The sequence below is a fragment of the Myripristis murdjan genome, chromosome 18 (genome assembly GCF_902150065.1).
Source record: "Myripristis murdjan chromosome 18, fMyrMur1.1, whole genome shotgun sequence".
Lineage (NCBI taxonomy): Eukaryota > Metazoa > Chordata > Actinopteri > Holocentriformes > Holocentridae > Myripristis > Myripristis murdjan.
The window spans coordinates 16,651,333-16,664,426 of NC_043997.1; the positions used below are offsets into that span (position 1 = coordinate 16,651,333).

The 13,094-nt window shown below is 41.4% G+C and overlaps 1 protein-coding gene across 4 annotated transcripts in view; it reads right to left on the reverse strand.

Annotated features, from left to right (window-relative positions):
* Positions 1 to 13,094, reverse strand: part of LOC115376785 (adhesion G protein-coupled receptor L3) — a 209,142-nt gene that overhangs the window by 66,778 nt on the left and 129,270 nt on the right. For all 4 annotated transcript variants that reach the window (XM_030076553.1, XM_030076550.1, XM_030076549.1 and 1 more), the window contains 2 exons: positions 5,467 to 5,823; positions 919 to 1,022 (listed from right to left, as the gene is read on the reverse strand). In XM_030076553.1, the coding sequence (XP_029932413.1) occupies positions 919 to 1,022; positions 5,467 to 5,823 (461 nt within the window). The remainder of the gene's footprint in view (positions 1 to 918; positions 1,023 to 5,466; positions 5,824 to 13,094) is intronic.

The following is a 13,094-nucleotide window of genomic DNA, read 5'->3' on the forward strand; positions in this document are numbered from 1 at the left end:
GATTTCTCTCTCTTCTATTTTGTTCCCCAATAGCCATTTTCCATCCATATTTCTAAACTGCCGTTTGTTTAATGGGCTGAGCTTTACACCACTGAGTAGATCATAAGTGTTATAACATGCATGCCTCAGGGTCCTGTGAGTTTCTGAGAGAACATTTTCAACATTGCCTGCGATTCATAAACAGGGAGTCTGCTCCTCACTTCCAATAACCATCTTCTCTCTCAATTCAATTCCATTATAGATTTAAACACAGAAGGCTTCGTATGGGGCTTTGCATAGTAACAAATCCTCAGGGTTTGAAAACTAACGAATGCAAATAACCACTGTACCAAGTCCTTAGTATTGGAGGTGGTTGGAATTCGCTCTTCCCTACAGCAATCCATGGCACTTTTTGGGCTGTGGAGTTAATGTTCAAGCACCACCACTCACCACAAAACCGTACACTCACACACACACAAAAACGTGCATGCACACCTTCTACTGGATTGAGCCTTTGGCTAATCAATAGTATTAATTGACCAATTAAGGAAAGATAAAGAACAAGGAGGAAACCCCCCAAAACCTGCCGTCTGTTGAGAATAAAGCTGCAAGTACTGTCGGTTTGAACAGATGTGTCAGCTTTCATTATGAAACGTGGGAAATGTTCATTACAGAAGGCAAAAAAGGAACACCATTTGGATGGAAACACTTCCTCCTGAGCAAATTTGCACATCAAAATAACATTTAAAGTTGATGCCAAGTCCAGAAGGCTATTTTTTTATGATCCTTTGAGTGATTGTATGCAAACAAGAAATGTGTGCTGATTTCTTATCAGAGGAAGAGAGAACATCCTCCAAACCAAACTGGAGTAGTGTCACTTTAAAGCAGCACTTTTTAAAAAAAAGAAATCTTGGTGTATTGTATTGCAGAGCTGGGTACCTTCTGGCTGATGAGGTTGACCCAAGGAGAGGTACAGTTGCTGAGGTCAGGTCCCTGGGGGTCCCAGTAGCCCTCTGGACCCATACACATATACAAGGCCACTCCTGGAGAGGAAAGAAAGATAGTGGGTTAGTGAGAACAAAACCCTGGAAATCACCAGAGCGTGAGACATGTCGGTCAAGAACCACAGGACAGCCACAGTGATATGTTTTTAGGGTTTGGGGTTTTAGGCATTCAACAAGAGCCAAAACTTGGATGATAGAGGAAAATGCAGCCTATGATTCCTCAACATACATGAATACTAAGCACTACATCGAGCCTGCAGGCAATGCTTGTACAAATAAAACTGCCAAGTCCCTCAAAAATAATTGTTTAGTTATTAAATGCATATAGCAAAATGTAATTGGATGGCTTTATCTTCCAATTTATTGAAATGAAGTTGCTTTTTCAGTCACTTGAAGCCAACTGAGGTAACCCAGACAGTGTCTGTGTTTAATCATTAAAAGTCAGACAGCGTCGACATCAATGTGACAGTTCCAACTTATGAAAAAAACAAAAACAAAAAACAAACAAAAAAAAAAACCTGCGTGCCAAGTAAGTCTGCCACAGCAGAGTTCATTACAAAAGGTCAATTAATGCTTCTTTGGTGAAAACATCCCTGTTGATAATGAAACAGGTTGATTTGTGTGCGAGTTTTTTGTGTGTGTGCCTCCCATGGTTATTTTTAAAAACAGTCAACATGGTGGAATTCACTGCAAAGAGGGAAAAAAAAAGAAAAAAACAATAAATAAACAAGATAGAGTGCATACCTCCACCAACACTGTGCAGTTCTCAAATTAAACTTATGTCACTTCCTGCTTTTCATGCCTTTAATTGAAGGTCATGTTTTTTCTGTTTAATAAATTCAAACATTTAACAGTTATGTGTGTGGTTGATTTACGGTTAATTTCTGTTGCTGGAGCGTGTGCTGGAACACCTTTTTGTGATAGGCTATGCCCACTGTCACACCCCATTTAGACCAATCAGGATGAAAAGTTAAAAAAAAAAAAAAAAAAAAAGGTAAGAGGTGAGATAGGCCCATGTTCGATAGCATGGACTTTTGTGCTGATGTGCGCACACAAGGACATGTATGCAAAGAAGGTGAAAATTGCGAGTAGAAATTGTATTCAATTTCAGCATTTCAGCATTTAAATCCGGGTTGCCTGGTCTGTTTTTTTTTTTTGTTTTTTTTCAAATTAATTTTTTTCTTACAATATGAGTAAGATTGAGTCCTTGCTGCAGCAGCCTGAGGTTCAAATCTGGCTCAAGCCATTTGCTATATGTTATCGTCTCTCTTGCTGTCCTGTCTTTCCTGTCTCTCTCCACTGTGCCTGTCTAACAAAGCAGAATTGCTCGAAAATAATCTTTAAAAAAAAAAAATAAATAAATAAATATTCCCCTTTGTTTTGTCATGGATTCTGTACAAAACCTCCGTTTGACAGACGTTTAAATTCAACACTGTGGCAAATTGTGGTCAACCAGCAGCCAGCAGCTTTTGAGCCTCTCTTATCTCACGACACCAAACTGCCACGTCAAGAATAATTCTGGTTATTTTCAACCTGGGCCTATTTTTCTATTTTTCTCTATTTTCTCTATTCTTTTTTTGTAATTTTTCCCCCATCTGTGTGACTGCGATCAAAATTTTATCATTTGCTTAACTGTGTTAAAAATAGAGAAGACAGAATCAAACAAAAGGACATATCCATCTTATGCTGCTCTATGTGCATCGTGCAGATTTAGCTTTAACATTTGTGATGAAGGACTATAAATAGAGGGGAAGAAATATCTTTTTTCTAGGTATGCAGTGAATGAATCCATTCAAGTATATAAAACAACCAGGATCCATGACGTTTACCTCGATACAGCCCCAATGATTCACTTGTTCACTTAGTCTTGATTCACTTATTTTTTTCAGTGCTGACGTCAGCGAGGCAGCATGCTGACATTAGATTGCCCTTGCTTGTAGGTTGGAGGGAGGGGGCTGGAGGGTGAGACGGCCAACATTAACTGATATAAAGTTTGACTGACATATAATTTCCTTCTCCAGTCCACCTTGGACAGCCTTATGTTTGATGGGTTTATAAGATAGGGACTCGGCATTTTTCCTAGACTGAGAAGTGGGAGAGGGAGCCGGAAAAGGAGAAGGGGGTAAAGATAGGAGACAGACGACGGCAAAGAGAGAGAGAGAGAGAGAGAGAGGGGATGGGGAAGAGAGGTGCACGAAAGACAAAATGACAGGGAGTGAAGTGAGGTAGATGGAAGGGGAGCTCGAGGAACTTTCAAAGAGCAGCAGAGGAAACTCATATAGTCGTGTTCTGCCTGGCAGAGTTGTCTGAAGAGCGGTAGCTTTGAAGAGTGTGCTGAGAGGAGGTGGTGTATGTGTCCCTCTTATCTTGCCATATGACGGCTGTTAGTGAGGTCTCGACGGGTGCTGGTGTCGCCCATTAATGAAGAGTGTGCATGCGTGTGTGTGTGCGCGCGTGTGTGGGTGTGTGTGTGCCACAGTACTGATTTTTTTAGGCTTCAAGCCAGATTCAGGGATAAAATATCACCCCCACAATCCAGGGTGACTTGCACCATAAAGAAGTTCATAATAGGAAAGCACATTTTGGAATTTTAATATTTCTGCTTTACATTAGCTCTACATTTGGGGTGATAGCACTGCGTGTGCCTGCAGTGGGTTCCCATCTTTATGCAGAAAACACAAACTCGTGGAAGAAGAGCGCCACACTCGTGCTAACAGGTCACACTTCTGTGAAGACTAAGCCACAGCACAGTTTCTCTTCATCTGCTAATTTTAAGCATATTATCTTCAACCTTCTTTCATCAGCCAATATTCATGAGGCTTCTAAGAATCTAAGTCTGCTCAGTGGTCAGGTCACATCACCATATGAACTTAAAAATAAAACTGTCGCCCGATCGGCTCTCGTATTCTTTATGCAGTAAAGCTTTGACATCTAAAGCACTTTTCTTATATTTTAACTTTTTTCTTTGATGGTATATATGCTAAAAGAGAGCATGGGAGACAGATGGGGAAACTGAAAGAAGTGGTGCTTTATAAACATAAAGTGCGCCAACCGTTTTAAAAGGGACCCAACACAAATGTGTTTAGCCATTAATTAATTACACTAATTGTTTCCTGTGAGAGAGTGAGTGAGGGAGATATGGTGCGCATGTGTGGGTGTGTACGTGGCGTATTTTGTTTCCAGCTTTCGTATAGATGCAACGCTAAGCTATCTTTAGCCTTGCACCAATGAGTCAGGAATAAAGAGTGAGGGAGGAGAGGAGGAGGGGAGAGAATGAGTGGCTGCAGGGGGAGTGTAAACACTAACAAAACACACACCAGCAACCAACATCCAGGCGTGAAGAGCCTCACAATAGACCGTGTCTCCTAACAGGAATATTGACAGTCTCTCAGACTGAAAAAAACATTGATGTATATTTTTCACTAGCAAAAACTTTTTAGCTCCAAATGGAAGACTGTGAGAGGTTTTGGAGGATTAATCATGTTAACTGCATGAATCCATTTGGAAATCTGACTGTGTGAAAAAGAGCGGATTTAAGGAGCCAAGCCCGTGTGACTCCATTCCAAGTGCTAAATCTGAAGCACAGTTTTGCTCCCTCGTGTTGCCCGGAAACTAACCGTGGCCACAGTTTGGTGTCCAACCGCTCTGTCACCAGGTCAGGGAGGTCAGCAGTGCTACTTTTAAATTATGATAATGGCCTGACGACATGAACTGCTGCGTCAGTGTTACATGCATACCACGTGACGTATAGTCGGTGAGTATGTTACTTCATGTGTAATGTGTAGTGTGGATACTTAAAGAGGTAGTCTGGAATTTTTGACATAAGGTTGTGTGAGTTACTCAGGCCATGTCCACACAGGCACAATTATTTTTGAAAATGCAACTTTATTCTTCCATTTTTCCATTTCTTTTTTTTTTTTCTAAACTCTATTCACAAGGAGGCATTTTGTGAAATATTTCTCTATAGCATCTGTACACACAAGCATGGTGCAAACTGTAGGAGAGCCAAGAGGAGCAGTGCCTCCTTAATAGGATGTGAGCTCCTACAAAAGCATGATCTGAGAAATTATGGGGGTCTTTCAAATAGGAATTGACAATATCAGGGTTTTTCCTTCATAGAGAACTCAGAGGTGGCCACCTTTCTCAAATCTTGTGGCCAAGTGCGGTTAAACATATTTTTCGGTACATAATAATTACCGCTGTTAGTACCGAGTTTTCTAATTTGACTGCAATATTTGAACTTTTCAAATGCCAAAAAAAAAAAAAAAAAAAAAAAAAAAAAAGGCTGTTCAAAATACCAATCTGGAGACTGTTTTCCAACAGTTGCATTTTATGTAAGCAAAAACACTGTTTCTATATTGATAAAAAGCCACAAAAAGTCATGCATTTTTTATGCGGATGCAGCCTCACACCATTCCTTGTGTTTGTTGAAACATGCAAGTCTACGAGTTCAAATATATGATATTATGAAAATGTTTACTACCTATGGTTCCTGGTGGACAGGACATCTTGGCCATGACGCCCTGCTTGGTCTTGGGCCAAGAGATGTCTGACATCACCAGCGGGTTGCAGTACTCCACTCTGATGGTGGGCAGCTTGGTGGAGGGAGGCGGCCTACTGCCATCCTCTGGGACCAAACCTTCCACCGGCGTGTGGCCCGGGGCCGCCATGGTTGAGGTGGTTCGTGGCCGCTGAGCGATTGCAGTCGTTGCAGAGGCAGCCCTGGTCGTGGTCGTGGTGGTGCTTGCTGTTGTGGTCGTCATGGTAACAGTAGTGGGTCGCGTGGTGGTTCTCATCGCCGTCGTGGTGTCCATAAATACCATTATGGAGGAGGATGACTCTGATGAAGAAGAAATATGGAAGAAAAAATAAGTGAAGGAATGGATTCCGAATATAGAAGTCTCTCTTTTTTTGTGTGTATTCCAAAGTTAAGGAAGGAATAGCAATCGCAACACAAATGGAAGAAGCATAGAGAGTCGTGGAGGGAAAAAAAAATCAAAGTAAATGTCTTTCTCCTGTTATTTAGTCACAGTTAATTTGTTTCTGAGTGGGAAATTTATTTTGGTGCAGCTGTGGAAAAGAAAGAGAATACACAGGGGGGTTCTGTTTTTCCCTCTTTCCTCTGTGTCAGTTTAAGAAAAGGTAGTTCAAAACCGATCAATCGAGGCTGGCAGGTGTGACTTGGATGGGCATGCATGATGTCTAGCATGGGACACCCACTGGTTAAGCTAACACACACACACACGCACACATGCACATGCACAAACAAACACACTCCGACATCCAGCTGTGCAGTCTAAATGTTTCTGTTGACAAGGGCACCTCTGTGCACGTCAATACCTAAGCGCTGTAGCTGCGTGCTATTTCTGGGTCAGCTGGGATAAACTGGGATACCTATTTCCTGGATGTGGGCGCTCCCTGCGGTTACACTCCAGGAGGTTCTTGCTAATGGCGCTGTTTACCTGAGCTGTTACGGATAAGGGCCATCATCGCACCCACACACCCACACACACACACACACACACACACACCAACAAGTGCGCACACGCTCGCTCAATAATCTTTCCCTTCCCACTTAAATGCACATCACTAACACACACACACCTGCATGACACCCTCTCATCAATCACCCTATCTACCACTCCTCTCTGTCCCCCATAAATTCCCTCCCCTGTGTCCCTGATTGGAAAACAGGGGCCCCCAAATTAATTTAGTTACAGGCTTTTTATGAAGGTGTGGACTTGGCTCAGCCGCAGAGGGGCAGAGGACACACAGAGAGGTCACACTTCATAACACATCAGGAAACAGCAGGAAGTCGCAGGGCTTGATCAATGCCGTGGTCCATTTCTGAAGCAGGGATAGAGCCACTAAGGAAAAATGCTCTATCCTTTCCTCACTTGTGCATTTGTTATCACTACTTTTGAAAGAGGATGATTCTTCAGTGTGATATACTGATATTTCTATATGGCACTCTATAGATATTTGTTTCTCAGAAAAGTAGGGGTGCCTGGACGAACTTAAACTACGTGTCCATCAGAGTGCACCTCTTGCAAAGTCACAATCCGCGACATCGGTAAAACCCCATTTTGAGTAGGTGGTTTCCGGCTAATGCAGAGATACAATCAAAACGACAGAAATGACAAATGGTCCCAATCTTTGTGTGAAAGCAGAGCAAAACAAAATTTAATGAGGGTCGATTGTAGGTTGGCAGGTGTAATGGACGTCACACATCAGCAGAGCTCTGATAATCAACATCAGTGGTGAGTTCCAGTTCTAGCAGGTTCAATTTTTAATAGGACAGTTTCTCAGTATAGTAAATTTGAACGTGGCTAAATGAGATAGAATAAATTAGTGCCACTGCTATGGAATCACAGAGACCCCCGGAGGCCATAATGACACAAGCCATAAAACTATGAGCAGCCAATGCGTTCAACATTCAACAGCGTTCAACAACAAACAAAGTTGATTAAATAGGTTGTTGCCACAGCAAGAGCTCTAGGCTGATTAAGCATTTGTTTTCATTCGCTAACAAAAAGAGTTTGTTGTGTTTTAAGAACCGCAGGTATCTTGGATACTCCTGTGGAGGCACTCCATCAATAAAGTGGGACCTTAACAAGCATCTCATTGAATTACAATATGAACCAAAGGCACACCAGAGCCTTTTTATTCTCAGACAGCTGGTAACGCTGTCTTTATAACTTCCAATTATCTTTCACAAACAGAAAGAAGCACGTCAGAAAGAATATGGAAATAAATGTGTGGCGGTAAAAACAAAAGGCACAGAGGTATAGGTAGGCAAGCGCATGCATGAGCTAGCACAAGACGGTGCAGACTTGCATATGTTCTCTGTCACATGCACAAAAACGCCCATCGACCAAGATAAACTGGTACTACCACCCATCTGCAGCGGCTATGAAAACCACATGAATGCTCAAATAGGTATTTAACATTTCCACCAGCCGCCAAGACATCACCATTAACATTCTATAACCACTGTTAGACATTAGCATCAATCTGTGCCACCGCAACACAATTGCTCCTTTGGCTGCCATGATCATGTTGAATTAAGATGGGAGGGGAGAAATATCCCCAAGGACATCAGTCTTTTTATTTACTTATTCATGAATAGAGGGACTTATTTATGCATCAATTTCTAAGGAGAAGTGATGATAACCTCTAGTATCGTGCATGAACACTCAGTGTAGGAGAGTGGCATCAATTTTGCCCGTAATTGAAATCAGCCAATGGCGTTTCAAGTACATATAGTAAAAAGTGGCCATCAGAATGGGACCATCATGGAAATCTGTTCATGGTAATGTGCTTCTCCGATTGAGGTCAACAAAGGTCACAGTGCCTCGGTGTACATAAGCCATCCGTCAAGAAGTTGTGCACACCGGCCAATTAGGATAAGAGAATTACTGCACTGGTCAGGATCGCTGATGTAGAGCTATTTTTTAGCTGTTTTGCTCATTGCTGAGGAAGCATATTGCCAGAACCTTCAAAACTGCAGACTAATGTAAGTCAAATTATGACTGTTTGGGAAATCAGTAATTCTGTACTTCAGATGCATAATATTGAAGAGAACATCAAAAGCCTTAGTTTATCTGCTATGCACATCACATATCAGCCAAATAAGATTAATGCTGATGAATCTAAGAAGATGTAAAATACCGAGCTTCCATTGTCTCTGACCTTCAAAGACCATGGATGGGAATGAATTTGGAAAAAAAGGTTATCATACCATCCTCTGTAATGCTGTGTGTAATATGAGGGTGCAGGGAAAGGTGGGCGGGGGAAATTGCCATCACAGCATGAGGCACATTCAAATTCGCTGGGTACCACGTCTGGAATATAATACTATACTTACAAATTATCCAGTACAATCTGCTGTTAAATTATTTTGTAGAATGCTGTCTAACACACAGCATGCCATATATGCCTGCAAAGAGGCACAAGAGACAGAGAGCAAGAGAAGAAAAGAATAAAGTGTCCTTGAGCTAAGTTCTATATATATATTTTTTTTTTTTTTTGCGAGAGAGGGCCACAAAGAAAATCAGTAGCGGACGGCAACCACACAGTCTGCAGACACTATTGCCTTGGAGACAACACAAGGACATTTTGTTTTGCTTTGCCAGCTTCCTCTTCTATCCAAAGGGACAGACAAACATCCACCTGAGTTCAAGAGCACCACTGAGGTGAACAGGACTTTGGTATGCTCAGAGGGACTTGTATGACCTCACAGAAGCACTTGAATGCCTAAAACATTTTTGGTCGAGAGTTGCAATAGTCTAGGGTTTAAAAAAAACAAAAAAAACAAAAAAAAAACAAGGACAACACAACAAAAGAGCCCTGGAAATATGTCTGTAAATGATACAAGTGGCCTCTTTCTTTTGTCTTGTTGGCCTAGTGTTTCCTATTTTAGTGTTTGTTTAAGTTTAGATCACTGTTCACAAAGGCAATACATATTCTTGGGTAGATGGGGGACGTAACAGAACAGTTTTTTTTCCTAGTTTTGGCTTAGATGTTGCAGTCTGCGGTGTGATCTAAACAAATTTTGACAGATGGTGTTAATGCTCCAAGCAACTTTAAGAGCAAATAGTGACAAATAGTGAAAAAAAAAAAACCAAGCAAATCAAGACTGGCCTCACTCATCAAAAATCAACCAATCACTTAGAGCCATTGTTAGTGCCAGGAATGATGGAGGGGACACTAACAATACCAGTCATAATAAATGAAATTAAATATTTCCTCACAAGGTTCTTTCATTTAAATATCACAGTTGTGTTTTTAGATAACAGTTCATCATATCATAGAGTTGCAGGAATGGGGGTTTGTTAATTGATGGTGAAGATCCTCACATGAAATTAGACGACCTAGACTAGACGACCTGGTACCAAGAATGTTATGCTAACTAGTTGGCAAGAGGGGTAAATATGGCTCCAAATTTAGGCTAAACCTTGGTGAGGGGGAAATCTGGCACGGCCGTTTTCAGAGGGATGCCTTCAATTCTGACCTCAAGATATCTGCATGAGCATGGCTTCATGCCCACCTTATGCTAATCCAATGCAGTTTGGGGCAATGGCCATGCAGTTTTTTGCATGCAGTACAAATGTTATTTTTGTTATTTTCACCTATTGTAAAATGGTGTATTTGTGCATACTGGGGACTAAACAATCTTGTTGCATAAATTGGGTATGACTGGAAAGCTGAGACTCTCGCAGATTCAATGAGCCTAATTTTATCCATGTGAGACAATGGTAGCCCCCATAGTAGCCATTTCACTGTAGTGAAGCCATTCTTTGAAACATGTCACTGTATAGAACTAGAAAACTAAAAACTAGAGACCTAGAGCATTCAGTGGATGGTGTGGATTTCCTAGGAATATTAAGGGGGGGTTTCTGAGCAATTTCCAAAACAAAGGATAATTGAAAACAAAAATCACACTAAATCTTTATACTGAATGGTATTACCTAAGAGGTGCAATAGATATTGAATCGGCACCCAAGTATTGTGATTGTATAGAATTGGGAGATAAGCCCGAAATGACTGCCTAGAAATAATGACCTCCCCCACCATGTACACACACTTAATCACAATTACATCCTGTGACAAATGACAATATTCAGTGTCATCTCATTTCAGGCATTACAATACTCACAGCTCCCGAGCCAAACGACAATGTGTCCATGGAAATACAAAAGAAGGTTCCTAGTGCACATCAATATCCAACTTTTTCCTTCATGGAAGACAAGACGAAACTTCACCATGCACCCCAGATTCCTCTCTCATCTAAACACCAACTGCACTCATCATTTACACTCTGCTTCAACTGCATAAAATCCCCCTCACAAAATGCACGAAGGCTGTTTCCACCACACACAGAGCTTTGTGCTTCATTTCAAAGCATTCATTTCTAACTAATTAGCCTCTCTCTCTGTATCCCAGGGCTCGTGGCTCCCACAATTAGATAAGCCCCGTCTACTTCGCTCCAGGAAAGAACCTATGCTATTTTGAAATGAATCCAGTTTATATGACTTGCCATTTCCACACCAAGAGTGGCCTTGCCAGCTCTCAAAAAGTTCTGCAGACTTGAGATCAAAAGAGGTGGAAAGGGCTTTTGGGGGTAGAAATGAGAAAGAGCCTTGACAGGGAAGTGTCTCTACCAGTTTTGCATTGAACCCAATTACCTCCTAATTTTAGCATTTGAACCTTTACCCACGGTTATATCTTCTCTGGTCACTTCAGTAGACTGCAGGGACTAATGGACAAAGTAACTGTGACGTCACCCATTGACTTTCTGCTAGCCTGTTTGAAGTCTTGAAAATGGCATTTCTCAAGCTTGGGAAATGGGATTTCTGGGGAGTGAGACACGATTTATTTTTCTTTTTTTCAAATCAAAGGCATCCAAGTTCACTCTTTTGTCCGAGAGTGTTCCTCCCAACTTGTCTTGGCAAGAACAAATCTATCAAGACCATGAGAACAGAGATTGCATGTTTACAGTTTGAGGTGGGCTGTTCTTGAGTTCTCCCAATCAATTACACCACACAAATGTTAATTTTCCCAGCAGTTTCAACCAGCCATTTACTATTGATTTGGTGCTGCTTGGACGTGATGGATGAGTCATTCTCAGAACAAATCTTGAAATCACATTCCCTCTCGTCAGCCATATAAATGAGCATCCTTGGTGGGCAAGTCAGCTTCCTGGACATTTATCCATCTTCCATCCTTGCCATGTACTCACGCCCATGTTAAAAGCATCATGGACGACAGGAGAATTCACTTGGATGCATACTGAGAAAAAGTGAATGTTCAGCAATCAGGAAATAAAAAAAATATTTTAGTGATTGCAACCTGAAATTCCTAGAGGAAGAAACACATTTGCTTGGCATTTACTACACAGAAAATAGGCATTGGTCTAACTGATGTACTGAGGTGGGTGGAGCTTCAACTTGGTATGTAGCCAGCCAGTAGAAAGCAATAGAAAACTAACTTTGTCAATCAGCAGTGATCCCCAATTACGCTTATTTGTAGTGGACACCAAAGGTACCAATATTAGTGTGACATCATGGCAACTGAAGTACTTAAGTTGATTTATAATTTCAATATTTTAAATAATAGTTTATTAAGTTCAATTATAATTAATGTAGGGGAAGCCTTTTCATGTGGGTAGAAATACTTTACACCACATTTTAAATCAAATGTAGCTGTCTACAGTTTCAAGTTTTTTGTATGATAAGAAATATTCATGTCCTTATGCAGGAAAAACAAAATCCCCTCTACGCCATTCTCCAAATCAATGCCTTTATTATGGCAGGACTCACTCACCTCCACAGCCTAGCCAGTCTCTCGCGATTACGCCATATGATCCCCCAAAAATGCTACACGTCCATATGTGCTGAGAGGAAGGGGTGGTGCGGTGGGAGTAGGGGATGAAATGATGATAAAACTCCTGTCATTTAATGGAGCCTTTGTGGCAGGCCCACAAATCTGTCAGAGAGAGCGACAGAGGGATGTAGTGGGGTATGTGTGGTAAATTATGCAGCCAGACATCCGGTAATGCTTCGATATCATCTGACATGATGAGAACCGTAATGGATGGGGGCTATGCATTGTTTGGCAATTAATTCCTCATTCCCCAGCTCTCTCCCTGAGACTAGAGAGGGCAACTATGGAGGTCACATGTTGCTGGGAGAAGCATATGCACTCGGCTGATATATATGCACACATGGACACAGCCCTGGAGAGGCACTTACTGTGTTGACTCAAATGACAACCTAGACACGAGCAAAGACCGCTGTGGCGTATATATGCAGTACAATGAAGCAGAGAATTCACTATATCAATGCGTGTATGTAAATGGAGCTTTGGCGTGCGAAGATAACAATACAAATGAGCTAGTGCCATTATTGCATAATAGGCATGCTTTAAATAAAACTAGAAGTAAAACCATAGCTTCAAATCATGCATATCTTTGACACAATCTCCTTTCTTTCTTGTATCTTGTGTTAGTTGGTGGTATCGGTTGGGGCCTACGACTTAGAACAGGTGCACATTGTAAGGATTTTTTTCATTTGTGTGGACTCTTGTTTGAGCTATGAATACTATTTGTAT